At 47.0% G+C, this 20,308-nt stretch overlaps 1 protein-coding gene across 1 annotated transcript in view; it reads right to left on the bottom strand.

Moving 5' to 3' along the window:
* RYR1 (ryanodine receptor 1) overlaps positions 1 to 20,308 on the bottom strand; it is a 129,268-nt gene that overhangs the window by 5,022 nt on the left and 103,938 nt on the right. The window contains exons 90-98 of the mRNA XM_006761445.2: positions 10,567 to 10,908; positions 7,934 to 8,119; positions 7,526 to 7,672; positions 6,763 to 6,833; positions 6,026 to 6,179; positions 4,993 to 5,079; positions 3,666 to 3,917; positions 2,519 to 2,649; positions 640 to 682 (exon numbers count right to left, since the gene is read on the bottom strand). Coding sequence (XP_006761508.1) covers positions 640 to 682; positions 2,519 to 2,649; positions 3,666 to 3,917; positions 4,993 to 5,079; positions 6,026 to 6,179; positions 6,763 to 6,833; positions 7,526 to 7,672; positions 7,934 to 8,119; positions 10,567 to 10,908 — 1,413 coding nt within the window. The remainder of the gene's footprint in view (positions 1 to 639; positions 683 to 2,518; positions 2,650 to 3,665; positions 3,918 to 4,992; positions 5,080 to 6,025; positions 6,180 to 6,762; positions 6,834 to 7,525; positions 7,673 to 7,933; positions 8,120 to 10,566; positions 10,909 to 20,308) is intronic.

Below are 20,308 nucleotides of genomic sequence, written 5' to 3'. Positions count from 1 at the left end.
AGAGAGCAACCACTTCACTGGCTTTTTTCTTCTATATCACTTATCACAACCTGAATGCTATAAATGTGTTCATCAAATGTCTTTCCAACTGCAGTATCAGAATTACTGTTGTGTTTACTGCTGAATTCCAGGTCTCTAAAATAGTTCTTGGTATGCAGTAGGTGAGCATTGGTATGCAGTATTCACTTATTAAGTGAATAAATGATGGTAACAGCCAGATACTGCTCACATAGGTCATATAATCTTTACAACTACTCTATGGAGTCGACCCTATTGTTACCTCACTCTGAATATGAGGGAAACTGGGGCACAGAAAGGTTGACACAGCTAGGAGTAGAAAAAGCAGGCATCTGGCTCGAGTCTGTATGCTTAAGAGCAGTTCCTCCTTTGAAAGTAACATTTATGAAGTACTTACTCTGTGCCAGGCACTATGCTATGCTCATTACCTGCATCATCTCATTTGTGAGAAGGAGGGGTGCTTATCATGCTCATTTCCAAATGGGCAAACTGAGGTGCTCCTGTCCAAGGTCACATACAGAGCAAGTCCTTGATAGGGCTGGGATGGCCTGGTGGCAGCAAGGGACCCAACCTGGAAGGCCCTGCCACGACCCGCCCCCTCCTCCCCCCATGCCATCTCACCTTCCGCTTGACAAACTTGTCCCAGTAGTTGCTGGGGAAAGACCTGTCAAGAGAGATAGACCACAAGGTGTCAAGGCAGGAGGGAATAGGAGCCACTAGCCAGTCTAAGGTGGTTTGGAATCCCAATGTTTTTCTTACAGGGGACCCCACATTCTCACTTGGGGTCCAGCTCTGAAGTTTGGACCCAGGCCTGAAGTTTGTCTCAGGCCAACCATTACCCCCACTGGTGTCTTTTGGTGGAGCCCAAGTGAGGCCAGGAGCTGCATTCAGAGCCTAGATGTACAAAAAACCCTTATCGGCACTCAGGTGGGGAGGACTCCCAGCCAGCAACCTGGTCCTGCTCCAGCTCCGGGGAGGAGTGGTGTGCTTTCTCACACCATTTTATGTAATGTTATTTGATGATTCTGGCCCTATATTGACCAGTTTTCTGATTGATATGTCGATGCCCTAGCATCCTACAAAGATAACCTTTTTTTTTTTTTTTTTGTGGTGGTGGGTAGAGGGAGCTATATCATGAATCCACGGGTTTAGACTTACTTGATGTGTTTCAATTCATGGCACTTCCTATTCTCATTGATGCTCAAATTGTCCCTAATATGTCGAGGGGAGCTCCTTCTAGCTGGTGGCAGAGTCCTTTCAGCACAGCACCTTTTTCCATCAAGTACATCCTTGCTCTCTGACACATTGTGCATTTACCTGTCCCAGCCCTGAAATCTGCTACTTTTTCAAGGAGCTTGGTTCCTTTTTGTGGGAAATGGCATTTAGAAGTCAAGGTCTTGGGCAGATACTTTTTTTTTAAGAGTTTTTTAAAATTTATTTAATCCTCACCCGAGGATATTTTTCCCATTGATTTTTTTAGAGAGCGTGGAAGAGAGAGGGAAAGACAGAGAGAAACATCAATGTGAGAGAAACACATCGATTGGTTGCCTCCTGCATGCGCCCTGGAGCCTACAACCAACGCAGGCTTGACTGGAATCGAACCCAAACTCTTGGGTCCGAATGCCAGTGCTCTATCCGCTGAGTCAAACGGGCTAGGGCGGGCAAATACTATTTTAAAAAAGTGTTCCTCTGTCTTTTTGTTAAGCATGTGTACTTGAATGTGGCTTTGATGGTGACATTGAGAGCGAAGGATGTGATTGGTGTGGCTTCCCTCCCTCCTCACATCACCCATACTAGGCAGGACCCCATAGTAAAATAACTTCCCACCTTTACCTAGAACTCACCCTGCCTCAGTAACTATATTAACTCATTTCATAGTTACAAGATTGTTTGAGGTCAATGTTATTTATCCCCACTTTGAAGAAACTGAGGCACAGAGAGGCTAAGTGACTTGACCAAGAGTTCCCAGCTAGGGTGTGGCCAACCCAAGGTTTAAATCCGACCTGATGTTCTTATTCTAGAGACATTTCCCCCCGCCCAAGCCCCATGTAGGCACGTGAAATGGGACTCCATCTGGGAGGAAATGGAATGGGCTGGCGTGCACATTGGGAGTCCACAGTTCCAGCACATTCCCCTCACGCACTCTCATTCCCTCTCTGAGCCCAGTTTAAAAACCAAATGACTTCACATTTCCCCCTCATGGCACCTGGGTGAGAATCCCATATGGGGGCAGGGTTTAAAATGCAAGTTCCTGGGCTCCTCTTCAGACTTCCTAAACCAGCATCTCCAAGGCCAGGGCCCAGGAGTCTCCATATGTCACCAACAGGTAATTTAGTGCAGAGGAAATGTGTCTGCATTACAGAGAGGAAGACCAAGGCTTGGGGAGAATGAGTGAGGCTGGCAGTGATGGAAACCCTGGTCTTTTGAGGAGGCGAGGACTGGAGTAGAAACCTAGCTCTGCTCTCCCCCATCCACCTGGAGGTGGGGACTGGGCCCTTACGGCGTGTTAAGCACCAGTCGGTCCCACTGCCCCTTCACGTCGTCGTCCTCAGGCTGCTCAGTGATGTAGAGGCCGTCAAATTCCAGCTTCCGGGCCAGCTCCTTCTCCCGCTTAAAGATTACCAGGGGCACCTAGATTGTGCAGGGAGGCAAAGGGGCTGGTGTCAGGCACCTCAGGAGACCACAGCCTCAGCAGGTGCCAAGAGATCTGGTTGGAGCTTGTGTGAGCCCCTACACCAGAGTGAACAGGGTAGTGATGGGGAAGCGTGGGCAAAGGGGTCAGGGCTGGGACGGGAGAAAGATGGGAGAGCCCAGTTGTGGTGCCCAATGCAGCCTACGGCTTCCCAAGGGAGGGAGGTCTGAACTCAGATCTTAAGGATGAATAAAACAGAGGCAGGTGAAAGGAGATAGAAGTGCGGCAAAGCATTCCAGGGTAGCCGAAACCGGTTTGGCTCAGTGGATAGAGCGTCGGCCTGCGGACTGAAGGGTCCCAGGTTCGATTCCGGTCAAGGGCATGTACCTGGGTTGCGGGCACATCCCCAGTGGGAGATGTGCAGGAGGCAGCTGATCGATGTTTCTCTCTCCTCAATGTTTCTAACTCTATCTCTCTCCCTTCCTCACTGTAACAAATCAATAAAATATATTTAAAAAAAAAAAGCATTCCAGGGTAGAGGGACAGTATATGCAAAAGTTCTAAGCCAAAAGAACTCTGTTCATCCAATTATAAAATGCCAATACTTATTAAAATAGATCTTATGGAATCCAAATTGAAACTCTCATAACATTGCTTATGGGGCATAGTTGATGTCAGATTCCACATTCCCACTAGCACTCATGTTATGACTGAGACCTCACAGATCTTATTTCATCAACTGACTAACATACAGGAAATATTCCAAATTTTAAAAACCTGCCTCTTGATCCAGAAATTAACACAATAATAGTACCTGGCTTCTCAGCTATGACCCGCATTAGTTCCCAGTTTGAAGACCCCTATCCTGTACCCATCCCCCAGCCCTTACCCCAACACCAGGACCCCTCTGTCCCATCTACAGTGTAAGATCCCACAGCCTGCCCCAGGTCCTCTCAGCCAGTGTCCCCTTCCCCCAGTACACAAGCCCCTGCTCGGGAACACGGTCATGGCCCACCTTGAGGCAGTTGTAGCCAATGATGCAGAGAAAGGCCACCAGTGTGTGCAGCAGGCTCAGGCAACGCAGGGCAGGCTCCATGTAGCCCGTGCTCTCCTCCAGGAAGTAATACACCATATTCTCATCCTCGTCGCCCTCTGCTTCTTCACCGGCTCCTGAGCCCCAGCCAGAGCCACCACCAGACCCTGTGCCTGCCAGGTCCCCAGCTGCTGAGCCTTCCAAGTCATCCTCCCCTGGCGGGGAGTCTGAGACCTGAAGGGGAGCAGAGGTCAGTCACAGGCACCTGGTCTGCCATTACCAGATCCCACTAACAAAACAAACAGCCTCCATTTCTGAGATTGTATTGGGCCCCTGTCAGAGACAGTAGGGGAAAGGACTGTCAATCAAGATCAAGGGGTGGGCCCAGAACCCTAGCTGGCAAATCAAACTATGTCCTGGGAATCTCACTATTGAACCAAGTGACAGGAGGAATAAAACAGAGTGGATTATCTTGGAGCCTTAAAGAGACTGACAACTAATATTTACACTAATACTACAATTAGTAGTAGCTGACATTTACACAGTTGTTTCTGTATGCCAGGTACTGTTCTAAGTCATGCAACTAGTGAGTGGTAGAGCCGGGATTCACTCTCACAGAAGTTGCCTGTGTGGCTCAATGTGAACCAGGAGGTCCCAGTTTGATTCCCGATCAGGGCATATGCCGCCAGGGTTGTAGGTTCAATCCCCAGTGTGGGGCATGCAAGAGGAAGCCAATCAATGATTCTCTCTCATCATCGATGTTTCTATCGCTCTCTCCCTTCTTCTCTGAAATAAAAGTCTGACAGAAGCCATGCTCTGATCACTCTGCTAGATGCCTCTCTGTCCTGGTATGTTGATCCCTGGCAAGGCCCTGGAGGATCCCTTTGTCCTTCAGGAGGCCTAGTTCTTAACCCTTTCCTTTCATTCCATGAGCTTCCCATTTCTTCCTCCTACAAATTTCTCTCTAGGTTATGTGAAAGCCAAGAAGTTTAACTGAATCAATGGGTGTTGCAGAGACAAAGGCCTGCAGCTAGGGGCACAGGACAGACAAATGGCAGAGCTGAGCATGGGACCCCAAACTGGCTCCCTGTTCTAACTCCTAAGGCATGCAGGCACCTGTCCGGATGGACCCACACACTCACACTCACCCCCAGTGGGGTCCCAAGATCCAGGTGTCCAGCCTGAACATTTCTGGGAACCCCGGGCCCAACACCTTGTTGCTGGTGAACTGCAGTGACCCTGTGAACTTGTTAGGGGCTGAGCCTCCCACCCCACAGCCCAGATCCTCCTGGCCCCTCATGACCAGCACCTTATAAAACAGCAAGATGAAGTTGATGGCAAATGCCAAGAAGAGGGCAAGGAATCGCAGGGTGTAAAAGTTCCGGGAGAGGTAGTTCTATGATGAGGAGAGAAAGAGAAAGAGAACTCACAGACCACCCTCTTCCCATAACACAAATACCCGAGTCCTCAACATTTTGTCCCACAACCTCTTATTTTTTGAGTGCTTACTGTATACCAAGACCTGGGGGCTAAGAGCTTTATTTGCATGAACTTATTTAGTACTCACCACACCCTATGAAGTGGGCACTGCTGATATGCCCACTCTACAGATGAGGAAACGCTGGCTCAGGGAGATGAGATGCCTTGCTCTAGGTCACAGCCAAGAAGTGAGATGTGGGATTTGGAACCAGGCAGTCAAGCTCCCAACCACTGCTGCTTCCTGTGTGAGGTTATCCTGTCTGCTTTACCTCAGGCAGAGCACACCTACTTCCATCTCTCCCTTTTTTCTCTCTCCACCATTCTCTCCATCCCTCTTTCTTCCCACAAACCCTCACTAAACCACCTCTGTCCAGCATGTCTCCCTTAGCCCCTGATGCCAGGCTGGTCCTGGGAGAGGAGACAGGAGGTGGAGTCCTGGGCCCTCCCTCCCAAATTCCCTCCCTCCTTCCTGCCTGGATGAGATGAATTGTCCCCCCAGTAGGAGTAGCTGGGGCTGGGGTGATGGCTCCAACCTGAAGGCTGGCAGCCAAGAAACAGGCCATGGCAGGAAGAACATAGCCTTGGTGGGATTTAGCTCCAGACAGAGGATTTAACTCCAGAATGGTGGTGGGATGCCTAAGCAGGTGGCCCCAGATGAGCAACGGGGTGGAGTTTGGAATAAGGATCATGAGCAGGGCGAGGCAGAAGAGCCAAGTGGGAATCACCTAAAAATGCTGTCCTGTGCTCAGGTCCTGGCTCTATTGGGGACATCTCTGCCCTCTTCCCAGCCTGGCTTTCACTCAAGAACAAGGCGGATAGGGGAGGTGGTGTGAAGAGGAAGTTGCAGCATGCTGGATCCTTACCAAGAACTTCACCCTCTGCACTTCCAGTTCTCCCCAGAATTCCAGGCCTCCACCTCTGGTGTCCTCCTTCTTTGAATGGGGTGGAGGAGGTGCTGTCTTCTTGGGGGGTTCTGGTGGAGGCTCAGGGACTTCTTCCTTCTCCCCGTTCTCAGCACTGCAAGGCAGGACAGAGTAAGGAGGTACCTGGGCCCTTCCTTCCTTCCTTTCTTCCTTCCTTCCTTCCTTCCTTCCTAGCCATGTACTGGGGGCCCACCCACTTCCTGGCCCAGGTTGAGATAGTATTGAGAACATACTGATGAGACAACCTCAGGCCCTGTCCTCATGGCCTCCAGTCCAATGGAGTACAGATTTGTCACCAGACAGTGGCAACCCAGTGAGATCGGGGCTGGCATGAGGGAAGCTCAGAGGATTGTGGGAGCCCCGAGGAGACATTCCTTCAACTTAGGGATGTGATGGCAAGGTAGGCTTGAGCCAAAATTCAGAAGATGAGGAAGACTGAGGCGAAGCACGCGGGAAGGTGTTCTGGGCAGAGGCCCATACCCACGAAGGCTTGAGGGTACAAGAGGAGCATTCATTTCTCTCCTCCCTTTCACAGAGCCCCTTCTCTGGGCTGGGAGATGCTGAGGACACAGGGTAACCAGGACAGCCTCCTGCCTTGGGCCCTGACCTCAGAAAGCTCTCAGCCCAGGAGGGTGGCAATGATAGAGGCTGGGCCCTTTGGGCCCAAGGCCACTCACTCAGCTTTCTCGGGCTCCGGCTCAGGTTCTGGCTCTGGTTCTGGAGGCAGCTCCTCTTCTTCTCCATCCACCTGGCAGCAGGAAAAGCATCAGAGTCTCAATCCCCCATCCCTGAGTGCCTCTCAGTGCTGACCTGCCTGCTCACCTCTGTGGCCCTTCTTGGTCATTTCCTTGGGGCCATCTAAGTTTCACAATGCCTGGCCCCACTAGAAGTAAGAGGGATTAGGACTCCCGTTTTACGGAGGGGAAACGGAGGCTCCGAGAGGCAGGACACCTTGCTCAAGCACCCTGCAGGGTCAGGCTGACACCAGGGTCAGGCTCAGTCAGGAGAGAGGCAATGGTGGAGGCTGGGCGCTTTGGCCGAAGGCCCCTCACTCAGCTTTGTAGGGCTCCAGCTCTCGCCCCACCTTTCCCATTCCCTTGACAACCACCCCCAGGGGCGTCATAGCACCAAGGGCCTGAGGACCCCCACAACCATCTGTGTCTCTGAGGGTCTCTGCCGGTGTCCCTGACCCCATCTCGGGGGCTCTCGCTCTCTGTGACTCCAGATATCGTTTTCTTTGTCTCTCCCAGAAACAGCACCTTCTTCCATCGGGAGCCTCTCTCCAGGCCTACGCCTCCGAGTCCATTTCTCTGTCTCTGTGCGCGCCCCCCTCTCTCCTGCTTCTCTCTGCGCACCCGTGTCTGAGTCTCCCCTCAGTCCCTCCTAACCCTACCTCTCACAACCCCCACCCCTTCCTCCTCCCCCGCCCTGCACTCTCACCCCCAGCTTCCTCTTGATGATGGGGGAGCCCTCTGGCGTGGGTGGATCCACCGGCGTCGTGTCACCCATGTCCCCGAGGCCTCCCGGGGCCCCTTCGAGCCGGCAAAAGCTGACTTTTCCCGTTTCAAGGACATGAGGCCATATCCCCTTGAAAGAGTGAGACCTTCATGGTTAACTGGCATTTGACATAACATGCAACACCTGATTATTCAGTCAGATGCACTGACCTCTTTTCACTTAGATTGTCAAATAAAAAAATAACAACAGCCAACACACCAATAGCTGTGAGGTGTGAATGCCCAGTCTTGAGTCATAAATGTATAGGTCATAGAATAGAGTTGCATCTTATTGGTCATGTCACATAATAAGGTTGCATGTCATTGATTACCAGAAATCCTTATATACAACCTCGCCGGTCTCGGCCGCGCCCTCCTCGTCGTCCTCCTCGGGCTCGCCCTCGGGCTCCGAGATCTGCGCGGCGATCTGCATCTCGAAGATGGTGTCCTCGCAGAAGCTGACGAAGAGCTCCATCTTCTCGGACTCGCCGCCCTCGTTGACCACGTCGAAGATGAACTGGCGCTTGGACTCCTTCACCTGCGGGGCAGGTGGGGACCAGGGGTCAGCAGAGCAGCTGCGCTCTGCGCGGTCACTAAGAGCAACATTAGTGATTTTATACTTACACTTTAATAATTTAAAGCAAAATTAATAATATTCGTTAATAGTAAGCGCATGTAATGCTCGCTGTAGCTTCTCTTGTAAGAACTTCAATCAGGCCAGGCCCTGTTCCAAGCATCTGACATATATTATCTTATTTAATCCTCACAAACAACCCCTGGGGGCTCTTATCCCCATTTTACAGATGAGGAAACGGAGGCCCAGAAGGTCACCACACGCTGCGGTGACGCTGCTGAGAGGTGGCAGGTGTGGGACTGGAATTCCCAACAAGCTGGCTGCGGAATCTATGACTTCAGCCTCTTTGGGAGACAGCTTAGTGCTCGAACACGAAGGTTCCACAGCCAGCCTGCCTGGCTTCAAGTCCCAGTTCTGCCACCGAGTAGCTGGGTGATTTCCATATAACTCTCTGGGCCTCAGCTTCCCCCTCTCTAACTTGGGGGACAATAGTAGGACTTACATTACAGGGTTGGTGTGATGGTTAGATGAGTTAAAGGATGCAGAGGGGTTAGAACAGCAGCTGGCACCTCATCCATGCCACACAGTGTTCGCTATTACACTTCTGAGGAATGCTCCAGGCCCACGCCAGCAGGGGAAAGTGTGACGGGAAGGGTGAGCAGGTGCAAGTGCACGTTCGGAGGAACACAGTAAGGGAATGAGTGTCATGTGGGGAGCATGAGACAGGCAAAGGGAAGGGCGGAGCTCCCAGAGCATGGACAGGCTATGAAGGGCCAGAGCTTCCGGTGGATGCAAGGATGTGGCCGACATCCAGGTGCAAGGATGGTGCAACCACTTTTAGCTAGACTAGTGGGTGGCGGGGGGGTGGGGGAGGTTTGCAATGGTGCCTCAGAGGACATAGTGTGAAACTTTTGAGGGTTCCTGGACTATGTGAAGGAGCTGATGTGCAAGAGCCTTGTGAGAGAGCACCAGGAATTAAGGGAGAAATTGGGTGTGTGGAGGGCATGGTGGCATGGAAGACTGGGAAATATGTGACCATGTGGGGCTCATTGTACATGTGGAGATGGGCACATGGGGCAGGCATGCAAGGGCCTGAGGCCAAAACAGGGGTGGGGAGAGTACTGGTGTGGAAGGGCCTACAGTTCATAGGGTCAGTGTATGTGAAGCAGGTATAAATGTGCAAGTGGGCCCCAGGAGTCAGTGTAAGGGCCCAGGACATGAAGACAGGGCTCAGTGTGGGACATGAGCCCATCTGTGCATGAGCCAGGTGTCCACTGAGGAGACATCAAGGGCCTGGTTGTTGAGGAGGTTGTGGAGGTATAAGCTTCATGGGCTATAAGTGGGAAAGGGTGTGCAAGAGCATGTGGAGGAGTATGCAGGTGCCTCGGGGCATCTGAGGAACCAAATGGAAGCGTGAGTTTAAAGGGCATGCAAGGGGTACGCACGCAGACTGGTGTGCAATGTGTGTGTGAGCAGGAGGTCCACTGGGACAACAGGGCACAGCTGGGGACTGAGGGTGTGTAAGGGCATGTGGGAGTGAGAGAGAGTGAATGGTAGGAACCACATGCAAGCTAAGTGTGTCAGGTGGGCAGGAGGTGTTCTAGGGCCACATAAGTGACATGAAAACTTTTGGGTTGGGCATAGGAGGGGCTGAGACAGGGCCAAGAAGTAGGCCTGGTCACTAAGGACATGTGGGGGCTCTTATGGGGGTTTGAAAGGGTCGTCCAAGTGTGTATGGGTGATTATGAGTGTGCCAGGGCTACAGTGAGGGCATGAGGGAGGTGAATGGACAACTATATGGCATGCCAGCACTGCATCCTCCAAGTGAGTGTGTAAGAGATGTGTACCTACATGTGGGACCAGAATAACTGGGATGGGCATTGTGTGCTGGGCACATATGGTGGCTGGTGAGGGCTAGGCTAGCATATCATGGCCCCCAGAACCCCCAAAGTGAGTGTGCAAAAATGTGGGCATGGATAGGCCAGGGCCAAAAGAGGGCAAACTGGTGTCTGTTGGGAAGGTGAGCAAGAGAGGTGGGTTCCAGTAGATGAAGGTGTGGGCTTGGCTGCATCAGGACTCTAAGGGCTCCCAGGATAAGTGTGCAAATGGTACGCATAGTGTGCTAGCACCACAGTGAGGGCACACAGACTCTGCTTCACATACTAGGGGTGTGCATCTATGTGTGCGCCAAGGCTGTAGAGAGGTGGACAAGGGGGAACTGAGGGTGTACAAGGGCACTGCAGGACCCATAAAATGTGTGCAAAAGGGTGGGCATGGGCTCGTAGGAGCAGAGCAAAGACCCACCAGGGTCTTCAGACCAGATGTACAAAGCATGCATAGCCCTGCGTGGAGTTCAAGGGTGCGAGGAGCGTGACCCCCAACCCGGGGAGCCAGCATGCAGGTCCTCTGACCTGGGGCATCTCCCACTGGGTGCGGTTGGTCTCTGAGATCTCGAAGTAGATGCGCTCGATGCGGCGAGAGGCGCCCATGATCTCGATGCGGCCCAGGTAGGGCCGGAAGTACTCCAGGATGCTGTCGGCCAGCTCCAGGAAGTTGCGCAGGCGCGGGTCGTGCGGCACGTGCTCTGACAGGTCGATCAGCAGCACCGCCACGTTGAAGCCGATTTCGCGGGCTGGCTCCTGGAAGCGGTTGGCGAACTCCTCACAGTTGATCATCTCGTTTTCATCGGCTTCAGAGCACGACAGCAGGAACTGGATTTCCGGACTGCTGAACTGCTTCTGGCTGTCCATGGCCTGGGTGTGGGCGGGGTGGGAAGAGGTCAGAGGGGTGGCTGGGAGCCTCAATGCTCTTCCTAAAACAACTATGGACTTTTCATGAAGACAGAAAGGTCCAGAATCATATCACCAGCACCCAAGGCTGGCACTCAGCATGTACAGCCATTAAAATATTAAAACGCTGTTTTTCCACAAAGGTGAGCCACCATCCATTGTAAGATACATCCTATTTCACAGATTTTAAGATGTGACCTGATGAAACTAAGCACTTGTGTAGTGGCACATGCTGCCCCGTGCTCCCTATGTGCTATCCTGGTGTGCCCTCACAGGCCACTCTCCACCCTGCCTTCTTCCCCCTTCCCCTGCCTGATGGCCCCATGGCCTGCACCATAGGCTCTCTTGGTGGAGGATGGAGCTGTGGCATTTCTTGCCCTGGCTCCCTCCCTGTGCTGGCTGTGCCCCTTGCTCCACGGTGAGTCCTACAGCCCTGTCCACACAGCTCCAAGTTACATAACTACTCTTTCCTCTAGGCCAGCCCCCTGATTAGTACTTGCCTCAACCTCTGTCCCTTTCCCAAGTATCCCTCCCACATTTCCAGCAACTAAATAATTGACACCTGATGCATGGAGGCCTCTGAATTTCACCCGGTAACAAAGAGTCGTATGCCCATCACCCAGGGTTAACAAATGCTCATGAGGAGATATTTTTCAAATACTACATTTTTTTTTACATATTTTAGAACTAAAACATTACAGGTCTGATTGGAGTCCTATCTGATATCCTTCTCTGGACCCACCTTGCACCCAAGGTACCCACTATCCTAAACATGTGTCAATACTTTTACTACCTATATCCCAACATTCTTCTACAAAAAAATATATACAGTGTCCTGTGCATTTTTTAAATTTAAAGGATCGTGTAATTTGAAACTTGCTTTTTTTCACTCAATTGTATGTTTTATTTTCTTTTTCTTGTTAATCTTCATCTGATGATATTTTTCCATTGATTTTTAGGAAGAGTAGAAGAGAGAGGGGAAAATAAAGAGAAACATCCATGTGAGAGAAACACATCAATTGGTTGCCTCCTGCATGAGCCCTGACCAGGGCCTGGGCGGGGGAGAAGCCTACAACCAATGTACGTGCCCTTGACCAGAATTGAACTCAGGACCCTTTGGTCCGCAGGCCAATGCTCTACCCACTGAGCCAAACCAGCTAGGCCAACTATACATTTTCTAGATCTATCCATGTTGATATCTAGATCAAATGAATTTATTTCATTGCAGTATTCCTGTGTTAGAAAAATAATACTCTTTATTCTCCTGATGACGGACATCGAGGTTGTTTCCAGTGTTTGACTTTGCAGGCAACACTTAGATTGAATATTCTGGTGCTGATCTCCTATGCAAGAGGCTCTCTAAGGCAGTTTTTCAAATGTTTTGACTGCACCCACAGTAAGAGCACATTTTAATAAAAAAGAGGTTTCATGACACAGTTTTGACTTTCACTGTGCAACTCACTCTGTAAAGTTCTATTTTATTTCTAAAGATGTTGGTCATGACTTAACTAAACTAATTTCATGATCCACAGGTAGGTTGCCACATGCAGTTTGAGAAATGCTGCTCTGGGTATGAACAAAAGCGAAATTTTCTATCTCTAAAAAGTGCTTTGTAGTCAAGAACTTTGCAAAATGCTCTCTAAATGAGTAGCATGCTTTGCAAATCATGAAGGGCTCTAGAAACCGCAAAATGTGGAGACATAATCACACAGGAACTCCTCACCTTCTACCCTCACTCCACAGAACTATCTCCTCCCTTTATGATGCAGTGTGATATTGTCCCCTTAAAAGTGCCCCCCTGCCCACTGGGGGCCTGGAACTCCATCCCCTCCATTCAGTCCTGGACTCTGCTCTTGTGAGTTGCTGCTCTCTCTTTGTCATCCATTTGCCCACTCCCTTCTTTTGAAATGCCTTCTTCTCTGACTATTGTCAGTTTCCTGTGTTGAAGTATTCTTCTTTTTCAGATCCCAAAAATTGGGCGACTCCAGTCCTGGAATTTGCATCATTTTCTTTAAATATACACTCTCCATGGAGAGGTCCAAGGCTCTGGATGTCACCTCACACCACTGATGGCCAAGTCTGCATCCCAGCCCTGACTGCTCTCCAGAATCCAAACACAGGTGAAACCCTACCTGACAACTCTTTGTGGATCTGTACCACAAATTGGAAATGACCAAAACTGAACTTTTGATTTCAAAACCTATCCTTCCACAGTCTTACCCATCTCAGGAGTCATCCTTGATTCCTCTCTTTTATCTCACCACCCACACCTGACCCATCAGCAAATCTGTCAGCTCTGCTTTCGACAGATGTAGGATCCACACACTTTTCCCCCCTTAATGGACCTCATCCAGCCCCCCCCCCCATTGTCTTCCATTGGACCATCACAGCAACCTCCTCCCTGGTCTCCCTCTTCCCCATCTGTTCCCAAAGTCTGTCCCCTACACACAGGTGAAGGGACCCTGGAAACATCTGAGTCAGGTCACATTCCCGCCCCCAACATCCTCCCCGTCCTTCCACTCAGAATCCTCCCTTGGCTCCATCTTATTCAACTTAATAGTCAAAGTTCTCCCTGCAGCCAGCTAGGCCCTGCATATCTGCCCCCTTCACCTCTCAGACTTTATTTCTTCCTCTTTTGCCATCAACAGCTCTCTCCAGCCACAAGGCCTCCTTTGCATCCCTCTGTTCCCACCTTTCAGCTTGCTGTCTCCTTCACCTGGGATGCTACAACCTTCCCACCCCACCCCCACCCATCTTCACATGGTACCTTTCAGCGTTTGCTTCAGTATTCTCTTCTAGAAAAACCTTCCTGAACCGTGCAGATTATAGGATTTACTTAGACCGTACTCTCTTATGGCTGGGCATAACTGTTACAATTTTTTTTTTAATTTAAAAGTCCCTTCTAAGAATCCTGAACTTGTTTTTTAAACCATAAAGGAATGTAAGCCTGACTGGTGTGGCTCAGTGGTTGAGTGTGAACCTACGAACCAGGAGGTCACGGTTTGATTTCCAGTCAGGGCACATGCCTGGGTTTCGGGCTTGATCCCAGGGTGGGGCATGTGGGAGGCAGAAGATCAATGATTCTCTCTCATCACTGGTGTTTCTATCTCTCTCTCCCTCTCCCTTCCTCTCTGAAATCAATAAAAAATCTTAAAAGAAAATAAACTGAAAAGCACATTGTAAAAATATGAAGATTTGTGAAGAGTTCAGAAAACCACATAAAGCTTGGTAAATGCTCAAAAGTTTAGAAATGAGAAGATGGCCATTCCGTAATCTCTAATGAACTCATGTGTCTGAGCATTGACACGAGGGCTGCTGATATCACAAAAGAGGAGGCCTGGACAGGATGTGCCTCCTGATAGGCAGATTCAGCACCACAAAAAACAAACAAAAGCAAACAGAAATAAAAATTCCACACCTAAAAGACTGATCGAGCTTTTTGATCCAAGTCCAAGTCTACAGGAGACATAGGGGACAGAGGAACACAGTAAGTACCACGACAATGTTGCATCAGTGAGATCCACACTGTGGGAAACTACAAGCACAGCACTGTCTAATGGTAGCCACGAGCCACATGTAACTACTGAGCATTTGGATCGTGGCTGCAGCAAACTGAGATATGCTCAAAGTGTAAACAATATATACTGGATCTTGAAGACTTACTTTGAAAAAAAGAATGTAAAATATTTAATAATTTTCAAATTGAATATATGTTGAAATCATATTTTGGATACATTAGGTTAAAAAAACATATTGTTAAAAATAGCCTGGCCAGTGTGGCTCAGTGGTTGAGTGTAGACCCAGGAACCAAGAGATCGCAGGTTGATTCCCAGTCAGGGCACATGTCCGGGTTGTGGGTTACATCCTCAGTAGGGGGCGTGCAGGAGGCAGCCAACTAAAGTTTCTCATGGATGTTTCTATCCCTCTCTTTTCCTCTCTCTCTAAAAATCAATAAAACCTATTTAAAAAAATAATTTCATATGCCCTAGCCGGTATTGAGCATTGGTTGAGTGTCAACTCACCCACTGAAAAGTTATAGGTTCGATTTCAGTCAACTGCACATACCTAGGTTGCAGGTTTGATCCCTGGCCCCAGTCTCATCTTGGGAGGCATGGGGGAGGCAACCGACCAATGTGTCTCTCTCACATCTCCTCTCTCTCTCTCTCTCTCCCTCCCCCCCCACCTCCCTTCCACTCTCTGTAAAAATCAATGGAAAAAATATTCTTGAATGAAGATTAAAATAATAATTCCACAAATTTCTTTTTCCTTTTTCTAAAGCATAGGTAATAGAAAATTTTAAATTATACATATTGCTCACATTGTACTTCTGCCAGACTTCTACAGGACCTGGGTCTCCAGGAGATAAAGTGCCCCCCAAAACCCCCCAAAAACCAAAAGTGATGTAGGGAAGCAGTAGATTTAAAGATATGTCAACCAGCCCCGCCAGCATGACTCAGCAGTTGAGCTTTGACCTATGTACCAGGAGGTTGATTCTTAGTCAGGGTACATGCCTGGGTTGCGGGTTTGATCTCCAGTGTGAGGTGTGTGGGAGGCAGCCAGATCAACGATTCTCTCTCATCATTGATGTTTCTATCTCCCCCTTCTTCTCCCTTCCTCTCTGAAATCAATAAAAATATATTTACAAAAAAAAGAAGAAATATCTATCAATTGCAATAGGTGGGCCTTGTTTGGATCCTGATTCAAAGAAGTTACAAAAATTATATGTGATATTTATGAGATTTGGATATTTGAACACCAATTAGATGTTTGATGATTTAAAGAATTGCAAATATTTTTTGGTTTTAGTTTTGGTTGGGGGTGATAATGACACTGGCTTGTTAAATTAAAAAAAAAAAAGCCTACAATTCCATTTATGTGAAGTGTCCAGAATAGGCAAATCTATAAAGACAGGAAGTAGATTAGTGGTGCCTGGGTGGGGGAAATGGGAAGTGACTGCCAAAGGGTATGGGGTTTCTTTTGGGAGGTGATTAAAATGTTGTAAAATTAGAGTGTAGGGATGCTTGCACAATTCTGTGAATATACTAAAAAAAAAATCATTGAATTGTACATTTTAAATGGGTGAATTTTATGGTGTGTGAATTATATTCCTACAAAGATACTTTTAAAAAGAAATTTTTAAATTTAGAGATACATTCAAAAATATTTGCAGATCAAAAAATAAAGAAAACCCCAAAACAGTACTGACCAAGAATAAATTAGTAGCTTTTAATGTGTTTTCAACTACCAAACAGGGCTTTCCAAACTAAAGCAAAAGTCTGGAACCTGCAAAGTGCTTATTAATGGCGACGTGTCTTGCAAACTGTCAAGAACTCCGTCAACCATGAAGAACTTGGGAAACCATAAAACAATGCTATATAGTTTTTTAAAAATATATTTTACTGATTTTTTACAGAGAGGAAGGGAGAGAGAGAGTTAGAAACATCGATGAGAGAGAAACATCGATCAGTTGCCTCCTGCACTCCCTCTACTGGGGATGTGCCCACAACCAAGATATATGCCCTCGACCGGAATCAAACCTGGGACCCTTCAGTCCACAGGCCGACATTCTCTCCATTGAGCCAAACCGGTTAGGGCTGCTATATAGTTTTAATGCAGATTTATATATGAATGGAGATGCAGAAATAAAAAAACTGAAGAGTGGATAATAGTAGCAGCCTTTGGAGAGGTGGGATGAGAACAGAACTGGGGACAAAGGTGACCTCAATCATAGCTGTAAGTTCTGAGTTTCTTTACAAGAGAAATGTATTCCTGTATTATCTATTTCATTAAAAATTTTAAATTATTTTCTACATAAAAGTTAAGAATTTTAAATTATTGTCTACATAAAAGTTAAGTATTCTGCATGACCAAAAAACAACAATAACATAAGCAAAGTCAAAAGACAAAGTGATGAACTTGAAAAAATAGGTGTAACTCCTATTACTAACAAAGTTATAATAAGTTAACATATAAAAGCTCCTAGAAATCAAGAATAAAAGTACCAACACCCCAAAAGAAAAATAAGCCAAGGGCATCATCATTTTACAACTAACATGAAAGAAATAACCTGAAAAGATGATTAACTGCTCCCATAACAGGAGAAATGTGAATTAAAACTGCAATGCACTACCATTTTTTACTTATCAGATTGGCAAAAATCCAAATATTTGACAATGAGGTCTGGTGGTGAGTTTGTGGGGAAACAGGCACTCTCACATGATGTTATGAGAGGGAAGATGGATGGCAAAATCTGTCCAAATGACAAATGCATTTACCCTTTAACCAAGCAATCCTGTTTTTGGAAGTTTATCCTTAGATGCAGCTGCACATACAGAATGATGTGTGTACAAGGGCATGGTTGTAGCCAGCATTGCAACTGGACCACAGGGGCCTTCCTCAGCACACTTACTTCCATCTCCCAGAAATCGACAATATCTGTGCTATAAACTGCACCTTTGTAAAGTGCACAGCTGACTACAGAATGTGCTGTAATAGCAAAGGCCTGGGAACAAAGCAAATGTCCATCAGCAGGGAATAACCAATAACACATAATACACACACAAAGTGGAATACTGGGCACCGGTAAAAAAAATAATGAGGGGACTCCCTGTATCTCCAGAATACATTAAGTGATATACACTGATGTATGTAGTTCATTACCTATTATAAGAAAAAGGAGGGAAATAATATTTGGAAAAATGAAGGAAGGATACAAAAGAAATTAATGCTAGAAATTAATACTTGTTAGGTCAGAGCCCAGGATCGGATACATGCAGACGTGTGATGAGATAATGGACCCTCCCTGGAATTTCTAACAGATCAGCGTGCCAGACACAGATACCGGCTCCTCCCTGGAATCCACACGACCCCCACACAGATACTGACTCCTTCCTGAATACCCTGCCGACCCCTGTGGCGGGAGCTTCCTCAGCTCATGTCCCCGCCACTCACCCAACCGCAGTATAAAAAAGGCGCCCCACTCCCTGTTGGCGCGAATCCACTGGTCCTGTCTTTGGGGTTTGTGGGTCGCCCGGGGAAGCAGAATAAAAGCTTTCCTTTTCTTTCTTTTCTGATTGACTCGACTCTCTTTATTTCCTACACCGCCTCCTGAGCCACCTAACCTAACAATATATTTTTTTAAATATATTTTATTGATTTTTTTACAAAGAGGAAGGGAGAGAGATAGAGAGTAACCTAACAATATTGACCAAGAATAAATTAGACAGAAAGTATATTTTTAATCATGTGAATGTATTAGTCATTTAAAAATAAAACCAATGTATTTTTAAAGTTACAGATTATTTGTAACTTTGTGAAACAGAGGTACTGAGCTACAAAAATGTTGTGTATATGCCGTCAAATCTTGTGATTTGTAAAGCCCTGAACAGTCTGGAGGGAACTTGACCCATTTTTTAAAACTCATAACTGAAAGTCTGTAAAACTAACCTCTCCCTATTCCCCGCTCCACTCACTTTTCTATTCTTTGTCTCTGTTTCTATAAGTTTGACTTACTATTATTGGTTTTAGATTCCAAATGTGAGTGATATCATGTGGTATTTGGCTTTCTCTAACTGGCTTATTTAACTTAGTATAATGCCTTCCAGGTTCATTCTTGTTGACACAAATGACAGGACTTCCTTTTTTAAAAAAGGCTGAATAATATTCCATTGTGTGTGGGTATATGTATATCCATTGACATTTGTCCTTCATTCACTTATCCATTGACAGATACTTAGGTTGTTTCCCTATCATGGCTATTGTGAATATACTGCAATAAATGTAGGGTACAGGTATCTGAAATAATGGTTTCAGTTCCTTTGGATATTTACTCAGAAGTGGGATTGCTGGATCATATGATAGTTCTATTTTTAATTTTTTGAGGAACCTCCATACTGCTCTCCATAATGACTGTACCAATTTACATTCTCACCACCATGGAAAAAAGTTCCTTTTTCTTCACATTCTTGCCACACTTGTCATCTCTTCTTTTTTTTTCTTTCTTTTTTTTAAATACTTCCATTGATTTCAGAGAGGAAGGGAAAGGGAGAGATAGAAACATCAATGATGAGAGAGAATCATCTATCAGCTGCCTCCTGCACGCCCCATACTGGGGATGGAGCCCACAATCCAGGCGTGTGCCCTGACCGAGAATCGAACCTGATTGCCTGGTTCACTGGTCAACGCTCAACCACTGAGCCACGCTGCCTGGGCTCACCTATTGTCTTTTTGATGATAGCCATTTTGACAGGTGTGAAGGGGTTTTGATTTGCATTTCTCTGATGATTAGTGATGGTGAGCACCTTATAATGTACCTATAAGTCCTCTTTGGGAAAAACGTCTATTTAGGTCCTTTGCCTATTTTAAAATTGGGTTACTGGTTTTATTAGTTTTTAATTTTTTTTTAAATTTAAAAACACCATTAGTTCCTCTTTTCTCAGTATTACTTTTATTTTTTCAGTTTTTTATTTCAAGAAAAATGATTTTAGCTGTAACCGGTTTGGCTCAGTGGATAGAGCGTCGGCCTGCGGACTGAAAGGTCCCAGGTTCGATTCCGGTAGGGGGCATGTACCTTGGTTGCGGGCACATCTCCAACAGGGGATGTGCAGGAGGCAGCTGATCGGTGTTTCTCGCTCATCTATTGATGTTTCTATCTCCCTCTCCCTTCCTCTCTGAAATCAATGAAAATAAAAAGTAAAATGTGTTTAAAATGCCAAATAGGCCTTTTATAAAGAGAATGAACAAATCTTTGTGGTGTTTTAAGGATCCTTCTGAGAAATTACAAAGTTCTTAAAAACCTCAAAGATCAAGAAAATGACTAATTTTTAATCTTGGGAAGTTTGTCAAACATATCAAAAGTTTTAAAAACTTTGTTCAAATGGTCATACGTCCTTGTGGAACTGAAACCAGAAAAGTCAGCATTCATGCTGCCTGTCACTACCAGGCCAATAAGGAGACAAGAAGTGAATCTTTATTCGGATGGCTGGTGACCTGAGAAGATGATGGGCTGTGTACCCTAAAGACCGTCTTACATCTCGTCTCAAGCTGATCTTTTTTATAAGGAGAAGAAAAGTGTAGGTAAAGGGGTTGGGATTTGGAAAAAGGGGTTTGAAATTTAGGGAAAAGGTTAATCAGATCAAAGCGATTTTCTTAACATCCCTTCATCTGCTGACCTGGCGTCTTTATCTGTGTCCCAGGCAGTGGCTGTTCTCTCCCTAGAGCACAATGGCTCAGATACCATCTTGACTGCTTATGGTTTTCCGGGGCCACAAAGGTCAAATTGCTGGTAGGTCTCCTGGAGTCAGCGTAGGTCTGGTCATACATTTCAGTTCCTGGGACAACAGCTTTCTACATGCATTCATTACAA

Source organism: Myotis davidii, unplaced genomic scaffold, assembly GCF_000327345.1.
Source record: "Myotis davidii unplaced genomic scaffold, ASM32734v1 scaffold1618, whole genome shotgun sequence".
Classification (NCBI taxonomy): Eukaryota; Metazoa; Chordata; class Mammalia; order Chiroptera; family Vespertilionidae; genus Myotis; species Myotis davidii.
The sequence above is the reverse complement of the archived record's forward strand: the minus strand, read 5'-3'. Positions and strand labels throughout refer to the sequence as shown.